This window comes from Orycteropus afer, unplaced genomic scaffold, assembly GCF_000298275.1.
Source record: "Orycteropus afer afer isolate SDZICR_OR568_19922 unplaced genomic scaffold, OryAfe1.0 scaffold00020, whole genome shotgun sequence".
NCBI lineage: Eukaryota > Metazoa > Chordata > Mammalia > Tubulidentata > Orycteropodidae > Orycteropus > Orycteropus afer.
Window position 1 is genome coordinate 13,223,010 of NW_006921607.1, and position 17,714 is coordinate 13,240,723.

At 36.2% G+C, this 17,714-nt stretch overlaps 1 protein-coding gene across 1 annotated transcript in view; it reads right to left on the bottom strand.

The window, feature by feature from the left end:
* The window catches only part of LOC103191862 (deoxynucleoside triphosphate triphosphohydrolase SAMHD1), a 70,408-nt gene that overhangs the window by 33,794 nt on the left and 18,900 nt on the right, over positions 1–17,714 (bottom strand). The window contains 4 exon segments of the mRNA XM_042783606.1: positions 865–1,020; positions 2,592–2,662; positions 5,296–5,411; positions 6,477–6,637. Coding sequence (XP_042639540.1) covers positions 865–1,020; positions 2,592–2,662; positions 5,296–5,411; positions 6,477–6,637 — 504 coding nt within the window.

A 17,714-nucleotide genomic window follows, 5' to 3' on the forward strand; every position in this document is an offset into this window, starting at 1 on the left:
TAGTCCACTTTTGTATCCTTCCCTTCAAGGCTCAGGGGTCCAAGATTATCTTCTGTGTCTGTGTTAATTGGTTTCCCTTTTCTTTGTTGAAGAGCGTCTGTGCAGTCCTTCTGCCTAGTCTGCCATCTTGCCGCCATCTTTTTTTTAAAATAAATAAAAGCGCTAACTATAAAGTATTAAGAAGGTTATTTAAATGATAATGTTTGAATTAATGGATCCAAAACAGTACTATCTTAAAGTAGCTACACACTTAGTCTAAATGATATACAGTGTTCAAAATATTTTTGGAGGCTCATTTTTTTAAAAATAAGACATTTGCTACAAATTCCATTTCTTTATATTACATTTTAAAAGTAAAGTTATGCATATTTGAGGGAAAAAAAACCCTAACAATATCAGGGTAATTATTTTCCAACTGCTTTTTTAATTTAAAAAAAAAAAAAAGGAAATACAAAAGATCCCAAAAGAAACAAAACAGATTTTCTTTTGAAGACATCCAACCCTTTTCTAGGTCTTCGTATATTTTAATAGTACATATATGTTAATTTTAATGGATAAATGAAATATACTTTTACATTTCTAAACCAAGTTACTTTAGGTTTGTATGTAAAATATTATATACATATTTATTAAAAAAAAAGATTTATATATACTCTTACTTTGGGGGGATATTTTTAAATAACTCAATTAAGAGGCAAATAAAGTATGTCTTCTATTTTTTTGAATTAGACAGTAGAAATATATAATTTATGTATTTGATCACTTAGTCCCTCTAAAATAGGCAAATGTGTAGCTTTGAAGGAGTCAAGAAAAGACTAGATGAAAAGCATATATCCATTCAAATTAAGCTGCAAACAAACTTACCAAAGATTCTTGGATTGGGAATTCAAGAGGTCCTGTAATTTGTTCCTTGATAAAACAAATATCTTCTTCAGGGATGAGACCATAGTGTTCCATGACTTCTCTGAGTCCATTAGAATCAACTAGATGCTCAAACATCTTGACTGAGCCCTGTTCATGCTAGAAAAAGTCAGAATATGATCTGTTATAGACTCTAGTCCATTCCCAAACCAAACCCACTGCTGTCAAATCAATTCCAACTCATAGTGACTCTGTGGGCTCAAGCAAGTAAAATTTTGTTGATTATAATTCAAAAACAGTTGCAGGGTACATAGAAAGGGAACTGCCAGATATTCAAGCTAGATTCAGAAGAGGCTGTGGAACAAGGGATATGATTGCTGATGTCAGATGGATCTTGGCTGAAAGCAGAGAATACCAGAAAGATATTTACCTGTGTTTTATTGACAATGCAGAGGCATTCAACTGTGTAGATCATAACAAATTATGGATAACTTTGTGAATAATAGGAATTCCAGAATACTTAACTGTGCTCATGAGGTACTTGTACACAGATCAAGAGACAGTTGTTCAAACAGAACAAGGGGATATTGTGTGGTTTAAAATTAGGAAAGGTGTGTGTCAAGGTTGTATCCTGCCACCATACTTATTCAATGTGTATATTGAGCAAATAATCCAAGAAGTTGGACTATATGAAGAACACATCATCAGAAATGGTAAAAGACTAACAATCTGTGATATGCAGATGATACAATTCTGCTTCTTAAAAGTGAAGAAGACTTGAAATATTTACTAGTGAAGATCAAAGATGACAGCCTTCAGTATGGGTTATACCTCAATATAAAAAAAGCAAAAAATTTTCCCAACTGGACCAATAAGCAATATCAGGATAAATGGACAAAAGGTAGACGTTATCAAGGATTTGGTTCCATAATAAATGCCCAGGGAAGTAACAGTTGAGCAATCAAACAATATAGTGCATTGGGAAATCTGCTACAAAAGACCTCTTTAAAGTTTTAAAGAGCAAAGATATCACGTTGAAGACTAAGGTGTGCCTGACCTAAGCCACGGTATTTTCAATCACCTTATATGCATGTGAAACCTGGACAATGAATAAGGAAGACTGAAGAAGAATTGATACACTCAAATGAAGGTGTTGGCAAAGAATATTGAATGTATCATGGATTGCCAGAAGAACAAACAAATCTATCTTGGAAGAAGTACAAGCAGTATATGAACTGCTGTATGGAAAATGAATTTGTTCTGTAAACTTTCACCCAAATCACAACTGAAAGAAAAAATAAAGAAGTACAAGCAGAATGCTCCTTAGAAGTAAGGATGGTGACACTTCAGCTCTCATACTTTGGTTGTGTTATCAGGAGGGCCATTTCCTGGAGAACAATATGATGCTTGGTAGAAGGAGGAAGACACTCAACGAAATGGATTGACACTGTGCCTGCAGCAACGCGCTCAACATAGCAATGACTGTGAGGATGGCACAGGACAGGGCCGCGTTTCATTCTGTTGTACATGAGGTTGCTATGAGTTGGGTTTGACTCGGTGGCAACTAATAACCACATACAAAAACACACACACACACACACACACACACACCACTCTGAAAACTATAATGGGAAATATACTATAACACAACAGTGGAACCAAACAGATAATTTAATAACCCTCTCAAATAGTTTTTCTTTTTATTACATATTGAATATATGAATACATACCGTCCATTTTACCTCTGGGCGAGCAAGTGGAATAAATCTTCCATCAAACAAGTGAGAAAATGGTCCATGACCTTAAAAACAAAAGGAGCCTTACAAACAAGAAAAATGTTTGTAAAAAGGGGATTCATTTTCTATTTACTTCAATATGCCTATCAACAGAAATTAATAATCTAGAAATACATCACAAAGGGGACAATGCTTCCCTCCTATTTTCTAAAACAAGAGAACAGGACACAGACCATAGAGAAAAGCAAGCTCCCCAGAGAGGAGTCTCAGAGTCCCCAGAGCTTACACAAACGTGATGAAAAGACAGTTTTGTGTAACTACAAGGAATGTTAATATGAAAGTCATGTTAACTTTTAGAATCTTCAGATGGAGTATTTGTGGATTAGAACATAAGTTTTAGGATAAACTACCACTAGGGTACAGAAAGAAGAATACTAGAACTTCATTTTATTAACTCTCATCCTTTAAAAACATCTATTTTTATGCAGTTTTATAATATATATATTTTAGAATAAATATACACATAGAGGCTGTAACTAAATTTTTTTATTGATGTCATTTAAAAAAAAAAAAAAAAAAACTCACTGCCATCGAGTCGGATCTGACTTATAGCAACCCTTCCTTGGGTTTCCGAGGCGGTATCACTATGGAAGTAGATTGCCCAATCTTCTTTCTGAGGAGTGGCTGGTGGGTTTGAACCACCAGGCTTCTGGTTAGCAGTCAATATGCCTTAGGCATTATGCCACCAGAGCTCCTATTGATGACAAAGGAAATCAAAAGTGTCTAAAGATGACTGGTTTATCTTACTTATTCATAAAACAAACAAAAAACCCAAACCCATTGCCATTGAGTCAATTCTGACTCAAAGCAAATCCCATCGGGTTTCCAAGGCTGTAAATCTTTACAGAAGTAGATTGCCTCATCTATCTATGGAGCGGCTTGCAGGTTTGACTGCTGACCTTCTGGTTAGAGCCAAATGCCTTACCCATTACACCACCAGAGCTCCTTATTATTCATAAGTAATTTGAAAATTCTACAACATTTAATAATTTGAAACTCTGTTGGGGAACAACTTGGAATTGTTAGGATTTCCATAGAATTGAGAATTTCTGGTCTGAGACAAATGACCTGGACCAGGGCTGGGCCTTCTATGTACTGTCAGTCTGTGTATAAATATTCATTACTGCAGAGCTTAGACTTCTGGGTACTAGTGAAGGTTTCCGGATGATTCCCTCTCAAAATTGCCAAAAATCTGTCAAATTTATTATCTAGAGGGTGGCACTGGTCCTACTGAGATCTTCTAGGGTAATGAACTCTTCAGGGTGATTTACAGAAGAGAGTAATCCTACCTACTCCTTTTAAGTATATGGTTACTGAAACAGAGACATGTCCCCAAACACTAACTCTCAGGCTTTTCTAGTAGGTAGAAATTAACTACAAGGATAAAGATAGAAACTCTTGGGATTAAATGTGTCAGGGATAGTACCTTTCCTCTTTGTCAAAGGAAAGGGATGACATTCTACTATTTGTATTCAACTGGACAAGACTTCACATGGTCCACGAAGAAAAGGAGTTTTCTTAATATATTCATCAGCTAAATCAGACTAGGTATTCTTGGTATACAAAGAATGAATTTGATTTGACAAAGTATGTAAAGGGAAAATGGCAATTTTCCTTTGTATGTAAAGGAAAAAAGAAAAATCAAATTCACATCATTCTAAACAGAGTGGTCAGAAAACCTCATCATCAGAAAGTCCTTTCTTACTCAAAATCATAAAAGAAGACCAGGTTTTCTGGTCTGATAGAGCCCAGTGAGACCCCTGAGACTATGGCCCACAGTTACCTTTCAGGTCTAAAATTGAACTCATTCCTGTGGCTTCCAGCAAAACAACAGATAGGCATATGGGGTGAACATTTACATCAGGTAGAACACTCCTTGGAGCGATCAACCATGGGAGAATAGAAGGGCAATGTTTGCACAGGGAGACAGCTAGGGGTGGAGGCAGGGGTGCATGTGAGAGAAGGACACAAAGAAGAGGTAACTATGGGGAGGAAGTGGGAAGAGAGCTGTTATATTGTGGGCAATGGCAGTCAAAGTCATGAAACAAAATGTGTATGAACTGCTGTATGCAAAATGAATCTGCTCTGTAAAATTTCACCCAAATCACAATAAAAATGAAAAAAAAAAAGTTCTTTCTTACAAATAATAGCAAAGATGTTTAACATGAGACAGTCACTGAAAGACTACAAGGTAATAAAATAAAAATAGTTGAGGTTGGGGAGGGGAATAAAAAATAGTTGAGGTTTATGATGTGGAAGATGAGGCAGTCTGCTTCTGTAAAGATTTATAGCCTTTGAGACCATATGGGGCAGTTGTGCTGTTTTTTTGTTAGGTACTGTCGAGTTGCTTCCAACTCATAGCAACCCATGTACATCACAAAACACTGCTTGATCCTGCGCCATCCTCACAATTGTTAACATGGTTGGTCCTTACGAGTTGGAATCGACTTAACAGCAATGGGTTTGGCTTTTGGATTATGAATCATTCTTGGAAGAAGGATTGACACATTTATATTGATAGTAAAGAATTAAAACAGAACCTCCATTTTTCTCTTGGTTAGCTTGATTCTCCTACTTCAAAGAGAGGTAACCTAGGTGACGGTTTTACGTAACAGCTTTGGCCTTTTGTGCTGCTTACCGAGATCGTGACAAAGCCCCGCAATCTGAACACAGAGCATATCCCGCTCACTTATCTGCAGCTCTGGTTGTTTTTCTTGCAGCGCACGAACTAGACATCCTGCTAGATACCCTACCCTGCACAGCAAAGAAAACAAAGTGTCACTCCTCCATTTGAGAACATGAGTGATATCGGTGGTGTCCAAAAGCTATAATATGTTTTCTGAAACATCTTAATGCATCTCTAGGGCAGAATAGCCTATTTCAGAACTGGGCAAGAACATACACAAAATCATTTTTGAGCTCCATGAAAGTGGAGATAATTTCTATCTTGTTGTGGTTTAGTAGGCCTGGTGAGTGTTTACTAAATAGTTGTCAATGAATAAATGAACACTGAGTACATACCTACTTATTCTGGCTAATGATAAATGTTTTAAAACAACAAAGTAAAGCACTCTAAGTATTTCATGAAAATCTGAAAAACTGCCCAGTTCTTCCCTTCCCATGTCCTCCTGGCTCTACATTTTATAATGGAAATACAGATCAAAATCTCAACTGAATTGCACATAATGAAGGTGGTACCTTGTCTAAGCTTGTGAAAGCTTTTCTGACATACATTTCCTCTTAGGTAAGGAAATGATCTGTTTCAAAGGAGAATTCTATATGAGACAAAATAAGGACACAGAAAAATTTTTACAAATCAAACATATAGGATTGGCTACATCATTTACCAACAATATCAGCTTTTAAATAAGTTTTCTTTTTAATTTCTAACTCATACACAAATATTTCATACAATTGATCTTTCAATAAATACTTTCATTATCTTTCCAGGAAGGATCTCAGGAGGCTTATAAGAATATATAAAATATAGTAAGGTATACCAAAAGCCTCAATTTTCTTATCAATACAATAAGGGTATTACTACCATTTTATAAAGTTATTTATTCTCTACGTGATAAAATGACACAGTGTAAAGCCCAAGGCATTTGACTGCTAACCAGAATGTTGGCAGTTCAAACCCACCAGCCACTCCTTGGAAGGAAGATTGGGCAATCTACTTATGTAGTGATACCCCCTCAGAAACCAAAGAAGGGGTCGCTATGAGTCAGAACTGACTCGATGGCTGTGAGTTTGGTTTTGGTTATTTCTTGAGTCAGAGGAGGTAATGGTATTATTTCCCCACTCCCAATTCCCTCTTACCCCAGACTGTGCTCAAATCGGTTGTGTGAAGCTCCTGGGAATACATAGTAACCGCCTCCCAACTGTTTTATGTATCGAAGCCGCTGAAACTGAGGTGTGTCAATGATTCGCATGAGGAGAGGGTGGAGCTCAAAGTGGCCATGGATAGGATCATTAATAACCTAGAAAATTATGCTTAAATTAATATAAGAAACAATACACAACTCCACATAAAGTTCGTGTGCAGCCATTCCTAATTATACACAAAAGTCAAAGCTATTTAATTGTTCAAGTAAGAATAATACTTAGGGAAATGACAAGATCTTAATATCATACTCTTATTTACTATCATTATCAGACAGATCAAGTGTATTACATCTAAGTATACTTTACATCTAAATATACTTTACTTCCTCTTACTGGCTTCTGGTAACAGAAAGACAATGATTGCAATACTTTAATTATGCATATGATTTAATTAGCCTTTAATGGTTAGTCTTCTATTCAAGTGAGATTTAAAGATATTCAATTGGTTCAATGAAGTCATATTATTATATGTCTAAATTGAAAAAACATATATAGCTATATAGTACTAATCACTAGCATCCTTAAATATAAAAAAGAAACCTTCCTTCCATATAAACCAAAACCAAACAGACTGCCATTGAGTCAATTCTGACTCATATAGCAACTCCCATTGGGTTTCTGAGGTGGTAAATCTTTATGGAAATAGATTGTCCAGTCTTGCTTCCATGGAGTGGTTGGTGGGTTTGAACCACCAACCTTCTGGTTAGCAGTCAGATGCCTTAGACACTGTGCTACCAGAGCTCCTTCTCCTTCCATACAGATAAGATGAAATCGCAAGTAGGAAAATAAAATTCTGTATTATTTAATGTCACTCAGAAACATTTACTTATAGTTAGTAAAGATACATGTTGCAACTATTCATTACTCCTACTTTAAACAGGGGCTTTAAATATATAGGTGAAGATTTAATATAATTTTTTTTTTAATTTTTATTGTGACTTGGGTAAAAGTTTACAGAGTAAATTCATTTTCCATACAGAAGTTCATACACATTTTGTTTCATGACATTGACTGCAATTCCCCATCAATGTACTATAGTTACCTCTTATCTGTATTCTGCTTTCCTATGCATTCCTGCCTCCTGAGCTGTTTCCCTGTGCAAATACTGCCCTTCTGTTCTCCCACGGGGGGCTCTGGTGGTGTAGTGCCTAAGGCATTTGACTGCTAACCAGAAGGCTGGTGGTTCAAACCCACCAGCCACTCCTCGGAAGGAAGATGGGGCAATCTACTTCCGCAGTAATACCGCCTTGGAAACCCAAGGAGGGGTCGCTATGAGTCGAATCCACTTCGATGTCAGTGGGTTTGGTTCTCCCATGACTGATCATTCTAAGGAGTGTATCTGCATGATATAAATGTTCAACCTATATACCTGTCTACTGTTTGGCTGGAAGCCAAATTCAATTCCAGACCTGAATGGTAACTAGGAGCCATAGTCTCAGGGGTCCTACCAGGCTCTATCAGACCAGTAAACCCGGTCTTTTTATGATTTTGAGTTTTATTCCACATTGTTCTCCCACCCTATCCAGGATCTCTTGCACTGATCCCTTTCTGAGTGGTTGACAGTGGTAGCTGGGCACCATCTAGTTCTTCTGTCTCATGGTCATATAGGCTGAGGTTTGCATTGTCCACTAGTCCCTTGGATTAATTGTTTCTTTGCATCTTTGGTTTTCTTAATTCTTTGCTCTGGACAAGGAAAGACCCATTGTTGCATTTAGATGGCCGCTTGCAAGCTTTTAAGGCCCCAGTTGCTACTCACCAAAATAGATGGAGAGTGATGTTTTTGTGTAGTATGTTATGCTAATTGAGCTTGATATCCCTTGCAACTATAGTCTAGAGCCCACAGGTCCAAATACTCACACCTTGTTAGCTCTATTATATATATGGACATTCTTACAGCACATATAAAACATATGTAGAAATATTGTCTGTCAACCTATATATGGTGGTGGGTATATTCCTTTTTGCCTAGACACACCTGATCATTCAGCCTGTCTACCCATCTATTTACCCACAGATTAGTGTTTGTTTTCACTGGTAACACAGTACTGTGTATGTAAAAGGGTTTATCTTTGTTGTCTGTACCTCTTGTGTACCACTCTGTGTCTTCATTTTCCTTAGTGCTACTGTGATGGTCACTCAATTTTGGTAATATTGCCTTTCCCTTCACCCAAATCAATACTTGTTTCTACCTATCTAGCAGTGCTCCCTCCACTCCTCTCCTACCCCTGGTAACCAACAAAGAAAGTTTCCTTCCATATGTAAACCTTTCCTTGACTTCTTACAATAGTGAACTAATATTTCTCCTTCTGTATTTCACTCAGCACAGTGTCCTCCAAGTTCATCCACCTTATGCAGTATTTTGCAGATTCTACATCATTTTTTAGTGTTGCATAGTATTCTACTGTGTGTACATACCCTAGTTTGGTTATCCATTCTTCTGTTGATGGGCACTTTCCATCTCTTTGCTATTGTGAATAGTGCTGTAATGAACATGGGTGTGCATATATCTGTTTACGTCCTGGCTCTCACTTTAGGACATATAACCTAGAAATGGGATTGCTGGATCAAATGGTATTATTATTCCCAGCTTTTTAAGGAATTGCCATACTGATTTCCATAGTGGTTATATCATTTTACAGTCCCACCAGCAGTATGAAAGTCCCATTCCCTCCACATCCTCACCAGCATTTATTATTTTCTGTCTTGTTCAATTTTGCTGTTAGTGCTGGGGTGAGATGGTATTTTGCTGTTTTGATTTGCATCTCTCTAATAGCTAATGATCGTGAGCATTTCTTCATATGTTTGTTGGCCGCTTGAATATCCTCCTTAGTGAAGTGTCTATTCATGTCTTCTGCCCATTTTATTTTTTTTCTTCTGCCCATTTTTAAATGAGATTGTTTGTTTTTTTGATGTTGACATACTGGTGTTTTCTATAAATTTTAGAGATAAGTCACTTGTTAGATATATCATTACTAATTTTTTCCAAATCTGTAGGTCCTCTTTTTACTCTTTTGGAGAAACTTTTTGAAGCATATAAACATTTAATTTTTAGAAGGCCTCAATCACCTGTTTATCTTCTAATGTTTGTGCATTTTGGGTTATGCTTGATAGTCTATTTGTGCCATCAATAGGGCCCCTAAGTTTGCCCCTATTTTTGCCCTGATGAACTTTATAGTCTTAGGTTTCACATTTAAGTCTTTGATCTATCTGGAGTTAGTTTTTGTGTATGGTACGAGGATCTTGTTTCATTTCTCTGCAAATGGATAACAAGTTTTGCCAGCACCATTTGTTAAACAGATAATCTCTTCCTCACTTAATGGATTTTGGCCTTTTGTCAAAGATCAGCTGACCATAGGTACATGGATCTATTTCTGGGTTCTCAATTCTATTCCATTGGTCTATATGTCTGTCATTGTACAAATATCAGGCAGTTTTGACTACTGTGGCTATACAGTAGGTTTTGAGATCTGGCAGTGTGAGACCTCCTATTTTGTTCTTCTTCAATAGTGCTTTGCTGATCCAAGGTCTCTTTCCTTTCCATATAGTTAGTGACTGGTTTTTCCATATCCTTAAAGAATGTTGATGGGATCTGGATTGGGATTGCATTGAATGCATAGATTGCTTTGGGTAGAATTGACATTTTCACAATGTTCAATCTTCCTATCCACGAGCAAGGTATGTTCTTCCATTTATGTAGATCTCTTATGGTTTCTTGGAGTAGTGATTTGTAGTTTTCTTTCTACAAGTCTTTTGTGTCTCTGGTAATATTTATTACCAAGTATTTTATTATTTTGGTAGCTAATGTAAATAGTATTGATTTACTTATTTCCTTTTAAGCAATCTCTTTATTGGCATAGAGGTATCCAACTGACTTTTGTATGTTGATCTTGTATTCCACTATCCAAAATCTCTAAATTAGTTCCAGTAGTTTTCTTGCTGAGTTTCTTGGGTTTCCTAGCTATAGGATCATATCATCAACAAACAGGGATAGTTTTACTTCTTCCTTACCAATCTGGATGCCTTTGATTTCCCTTTCTTGCCTTATTGCCCTGGCTAGGACTTCCAATACAATGTTGAATAGAAGTGGTGACAGAAGACAACTTTGTTTGGTTGCCATTCACAAGGGGAATAGTTTCAGTCTCTCTCCATTGAGAATAATGTTGGCTGTTGGTTCTGTACATAATACCCATCTCCCTCTATCTATTTTTAAATAAAGATACAATTTTCTATACTCTCCACAATAATGGCCTTTTAAAGAGAAGGCTACAGCATAAAAAAGTTAGATAAGTTATCTAAGCTATGATTTTCCAGATGCTTGAAATTGCTCCATGAAGTGACTTAAAAGTATGTAGAGTTCTGTTGGTAAAGGACCTTGTCTGTCTTGTTTATTGCTATATCCTCAGAATCCATCACAAAGCATATTGCCTGACATACTATAGGAACTCAAACATGTTCTGAATGACCACGGCTGAACTGCTTTTGCAAAGTAGTATGTGCTAACATGCTGGACTATTATGTTTAAAGTAGACCATGTCAGTACACAGAAATATGTAAAATATGAATTACAGAAGCTCAATGCTATAAAGAAGCTTTAAGATCATCTGGTCCAAAATTTGAAGATGATGGTTAGAAGGAAGTCAATTCTTTTCAAAATAACTCAACTTGGGTACGGACAGCCTGAATCAAGTAATGATTAGAATTTATAACTTTGTTAAACAACATGTATATATTAACATGTTTGGTGAGGATTAATATTTTTCACCTTGCTCTATAAATTGATTATTAGGAAAAAGACCTCAGATAAACAAAGAGCTACTGAAGAAGAAAAAAGCAGGAAGTCTTACACTCCCAGATCTCAAAACCTACTATACAGCCACAGTAGTCAAAACAGCCTGGAATTTGTACAATAACAGACACACAGACCTGTGGAACTGAATTGAGAACCCAGAAATAGATCCACGTACCTATAGTCATGTGATCTTTGACAAAGGGCTGAAATCTATTATATGGGGAAGAGATGGTCTCCTGAACAAACGTTGCTGGCAAAACTGGATACCCATTTGCAGAAAAATGAAACAAGACCCATACCTCACACTACACACAAAAATAACTCCAGATGGGTCAAAGACTTAAATGTGAAACCTAAAACTATAAAGTTCATAAAAAAAAAAATAGGTGCAAACTTAGGGGCCCTAATTATGGTATAAATAAACTATCAAGCATAATCCAAAATGCACAAACATTAGAACATAAACTAGATGACTGGGAACTTCTAAAAATAAATTCTTATGTGCATCAAAAGTCTTCTCCAAAAGAGTAAAATGAGAACCTACAGATTTGGAAAAAATATTCAGCAACAACATATCTGACAAGGAACTTATCCCTAAAATTTATAGAAAACTCCAACACGTCAACATCAAAAGACTAACAATCCAATTTAAAAATGGGCAGACACGAACAGACACTTCACCAAAGATATTTAGGCAGCCAACAAAAAGCACATGAAGAAATGCTCATGATCATTAGCTATTAGAGAGATGCAAATCAAAACAATGAGATACCACCTCACTCCAGCACTAACAGCAAAGTTGAACACGACAGAAAATAACAAATGCTGGCGAGGATGTGGAAAGAATGGGACTTTCATACACTGCTGGTGGGACTGTAAAATTATATAACCACTGTGGAAATTGGTATGGCGATTCCTTAAAAAGCTGGGAATAGTAATACCATTTGATTCAGCAATCTCATTACTAGGTATATGTCCTAAAGACGTGATAGCCAGGACATGAATAGATAAATGCCCACCAATTTTCATTGCAGCATTATTCACAATAGCAAAGAGATAGAAACAATCTAAATGCTCATCAATGGAGGAATGGATAACCAAACTGGTATATATACACACAACAGAATACTATGCAACACTAAAGAATAATTAGAATCTGCAAAATACCGCATTAAGGTGGATGAACTTGGAGGACACCATGTTCAGTGAAATAAGTCAATAACAGAAGGATTAATATTGTATCAGACCACTATTGTAAAAAAGTCAAGGGAAAGTTTATATATGGAGGGAAACTTTCTTTGTTGGTTACCAGGGATGGGAGAGGAGGAGAGGGAAAATTTCCAGATAGGTTTGAAAAAAAAAAAAAAAATATATATATATATATATATATATATATATATATATATATATATATATATATATAACAAAGATTATTAGTGGTTACTAGGGGTAGGAGGGAGGGGGAAGGTGAAGCTTTTGTTTGTGGGGTATTGAGTTTATGCTAATGATGGTGGAATATTTTGAAAAAAGATAGCAATAATGGTGGCACAACATGAAAAATGCCATCAATGTCCCTGAGCTATAAATGTGGAAGTTGTTATGTTGGTGAATGTCTTGGTGTATATGTTTTTACCACAAGAAAATTTTTAAGAATTGAAAATTTAAAAATGCTTTATGATTATTATAAACTATACCAAATTTGATTACCTCTACTCAATGGCAACTAATAACAATAACAATACTATACCAGAAACATCTAAAGAATAGAAGGAACCATGAATGTCATAATTCAACCCTATAAATGTCCACATTGGGCAAAGGAAAATTCAATAATCTCAAAATATTTGAAAATCTTACATTGGTCTTTTCTTTCTACTTTATAATGGATCAATAAAATCACTACAAATAAGACTCTATTTTATTATTAAGGGTTATCAAAAAAAAAAAAAAAAATCTACTTTTAATCCATTTAAGGGCCTAAATGTCCTCACTTTCCATTTTTCAGGATGTAAGAACATTTACTTTACTTTTAGTATGCAAAAACATAATAAATATAAGCAACTTTATAAAAAAAATAAAGAACTCAGTGAACAACAGATTATTTTTAGTTAACATCATAATATATGCTTTCTCTTTTTGCATCATAAACATTTCCTAGTGTTTTTACAATCGTAATAATTATATTTCTAATGTTTTCATTTCAGTGATGAACCAAAACTTTCCCTTCCCTTAATTTCTTCCCTTAATGTTGGATATTGGGTTGCTGTAAATATTAGGAAATATTTCACATTCCCTTCCCAACTCTTACTATGCATATTAAGGTGTTTTGATCATTGTTTACAATCCTTGAAGAGTCACATGGTCAACTTGTCACTTTTGAAGGCTATATGATACTCTGTTGCGTTACTAACCAAGGAGGATAAAACAATCCTATTGTTCCTACTGTAGATGCCAAGCACTGTGGGTAGAAATGAGTAAGTCATCATCTCTGCCCTCTAAGAAAAATAATGAAATCTATGTTTACATGTCCAGCTTAGGGAGTGGAGGAGGAATGAAAAAAGAGAAGAAGTTGGTTCATATCTCCCAGAACAAAAAGTAGAGATAACCATTCACAAAGAATTCAAAGGTGGTGATTCTATCATCTACCCTAGTAAGGTAAAAGAAGCTACATAAAGTAGGCATTTCATTCTCTTCAGAGTCATATATACATTTGACAAATTAGTACTTGTGATGTCAGACACCGCACTTCCTCCTCATTATATAACTGCTGGCTTTGGAGAGTACTGAACTAAATTTAGCATGAAGAAAGTTGTATTAAGAATAAAAGGTACTCAAATGTGAGTGATCAGTAGGGTGGCATTGAGGAAGAAAAAGACATACAGAGGTACATGAGAGGTACAGACAACAAAGATGAACACTTTTGCACATACAGTCCTGTGTTGTCAGTGAAGGCAAACATGGGTATACGGGTAGATAGATGGGTGGATAGGCTGAACTAGTAGATATGTCTATGAAGCAGGTAATGTACCCAAGAACATGTATAGGGTTGCGGACAAGGGTCCTATAAGTTTATGTATATGATCTGAATTCCCAGGTGTATAGTAGAGCTGACAAGGGGCAAGGTTGTAGTCACTGCTTGGTCACAGCCAGCTACCCAGAGGGACCAAATAGTTGAACCTGTGGGCTCGGGACCATAGTCTCAGGGGACATCAAGCTCAATTGGCATAGCATACTCCACAAAACATTGTTCCACCTCCTATTTTGGCGAGTAGTGACTGGGATCTTAAAAGCTAGCAAGCTGCCATCTAGATGCAACGATGGGTCTCTCTGCATCCAGAGCAAAGAAGGATGAAGAAAACCAAAAATTTATGGAAACAATTAGTCCTAGAGACTGGTACACCATCTGATCCGCAGCCTATATAACTAGGAGACCAGAAGAACTAGATGGTGTCTGGCTACCTGAGGTAGATACACTCCTTGGAGAGAACAATCATAGGAGAAAGAAAGGCTGTTTATGCACAGGGAGACAGGGGGCAGGAGTGAATGGAGGGATGGACACAGGGAAGAGGTGACTATCAGGAGGAAGTGGGAGGGGAACTGTTATACTGTGGTAAATTGTGGTCAATGTCATGAGACAAAGTGTATGTGAACTGCTGTATGGAAAGTGAATTTGCTCTGTAAATATTTACTCAAATCACAATAAATAAAGAAAAAAAAGAATTATATTAAAAGCATTATAATAACTATTGAAAAAAAAGAATAAAAGGTACTAAACATAAATAAATAAAAGATAGTAAATTTGGGTTAGGCAATAATTTCTAAGATATGACACCAAAAGCACAAAAGACAAAAGAAAAAATAAGCTGGGTTACAAAAAAAACTTTTGTGCTGCAAGGGTACCACTAGGAAAGAGAAAAACAATCACTGATGGGAGCAAATAATTGCACATTATATATCTGATAAGGGCACTTGTACACGTAACATATAATTAACTCAGTGATAGATAAATAACCAATTTAAAAATAGGGAAAGGATTTGAACAGCCATTTTTCCAAAGGAGACATGAATAGTCTATAAGCACATGAAAGGATGTTCAGCATCATTAGTAATCAAAAAACAAACTCACTGCCATTAAGTAATCAGGGAGATGTAAATTAAATTACAATGAGATACCACCTCACATCCCCTAGGATGTCTATAATCAAAGAGAGAAGCAATAACAAGTGCCTGTGAAGACACAGAAAAACTGGAACCTTTATATATTGCTGGTGGGATTGTTGCTGTTGCTTTGGAAAATAACCTGGCAGTTCCTCAAAAGGTTAAACATTGAGTTACTACATGATCCAGCAATTAAACTCCTAGATATAGAAATGAGACAATATCAAACACATGTTAACACAAAAACCTGGATATGTATGTTAACGGCAGCTTTATTCTTAATAATTAAAAAGTGGAAACAACCCAAATGTCCATCAACAGATGATGGATAAACAAAATGTGATCTATTCAATATAATTATTCAGCTATAAAAAGAAATGAAATACTGATGCATGCTACTGGTAGCATAGTGCTTAAGGCACTTGACTGCTAACCAGAAGGCTGGCAGTTCAAACCCACCAGCCATTCCTCAGAAGGAAGGCTGGGCAATCTACTTCCGTAGTGATACTGCCTCGGAAACCCAAGGAGGGGTCACTATGAGTCAGGTCTGACTTGATGGCACATAACAACAACAACAACAACAGCTACAACATGGATGAACTTTAAAAACATACTAACTGAAAGAAGTTAGTTACCAAAGACCATATACTGTATGACTCAATTTATAGGAAACGTTCAGAATAGACAAATATATACATAAAGAAAGGCATGGTTACCTAGGCCTGTCAAGAAAGAGAGGTAGTAAGGATTGATTACTAATGGGTAAGTGGTTTCTCTTTGGAATGATGAAAATGTTCTAAAATTAGATTGTGTTGATAGGTGCAAACTTTGTAAATTTTCTAAAAACATTAACTTGTATATTTTAAATGAGTGAATTGTATAGTATGTGAATTATACCACAGTAAAATTATATAAAAAAAGAATAAAAAGTGGGCCGTGGATATCAGATTATGGTAGGAATCCTTGAGAGCTGTATTTGAGTAGAACTAGGTCAACTCTTTTTTAATTGTACCTCTAATAACTACAGTCATGTAAGATATTGATTTCATTACTAGGTACTGACTCACTGACTATAATAGTTAATAGCTTTAAAATCTATTTTCCACAACTATAATTTATAACTTATAAATGAGGTTAATGATTTTGTTTTTAATGAAAAAATAGAAAAAAAAAAAGAATAAAAGTAGGCAAATGACATTACTTACTGTCCCTTAAAAATTAATTCAAAAATTCCTTTTTGTTGCAAACTATTAATTACGAAAATGTGACCTCAGGAATCACCTGAGATCTCGCCCAATGGAGACAACTCACCTTACCTAAGCCCTACATCTTCAGAATACCCTATGCCACTCCTACTGAGGAAGGAAAATATAGAATACAGCACAGCAACTTTCTTCCAAATATTGGATAACTCATCTTTGATACGTGACTATTCTATTTACTTTTTCATTAAAAGAATGAAGTATTTTATATTTTAGAAAATTTTTTTCAGAGAGGGCTAGAATTTGCTTATTCTTCAAATGAAATATTTGCTGTAGAAATCACTACCTTGTCTATAAAAGACAATTATTACAGAGTTGAACCAAACACATTCATTAAATTTTTCAAACATAACAATGGAAAATGAGCTGGCTAACTTGCTGTGGTAGTTATGTTTGTGTGTCAACTTGGCTAGGCCTGGTTGAGCGGCTAGGCAGCTGGTGGTAGTTATTCCCCATGATGAGAATGGCAATCAACTCCATGGTGGGACCAACACAAGCAGTTGAGTAGCTGCTTTAGGGAATGTGGTCTGCTTCCCATATATAAGCAGCAGCTTTGGGAATGGTCTCTAGCCTATGGCACACTTGGACCCTGCATGTAGCAGTGTCATTGCTCAGCTGCCTGCTATGCTTTGCCGACCATGGGACTTACAATGGACTTAAGTTAATGGTCTGCCGTCTGGTTTGGTAACATCGGGACTGTGCCTTTTTACTTGTCAACTTAGGACTTCTCAGCCTCAGCAGCCAGCAGCTGTCTGAGTGAAGAAACACCTCTAGCTCCAGTGGGCCGGGAGCAGGAGGCAGAGCTGGACCCCAAGGCTGAGGGGCTATCACGCAGCCCCTAGAGCTTGGCACTTTGAACTTGGACTTAAAGCCTCCAAATTGTAAGAATAAACTCCTTGCCCAGCTACCAGTGCCATCCACTTGGAAGGGATGTAGGAGATCCTACATAAAGAGGGAGAACAA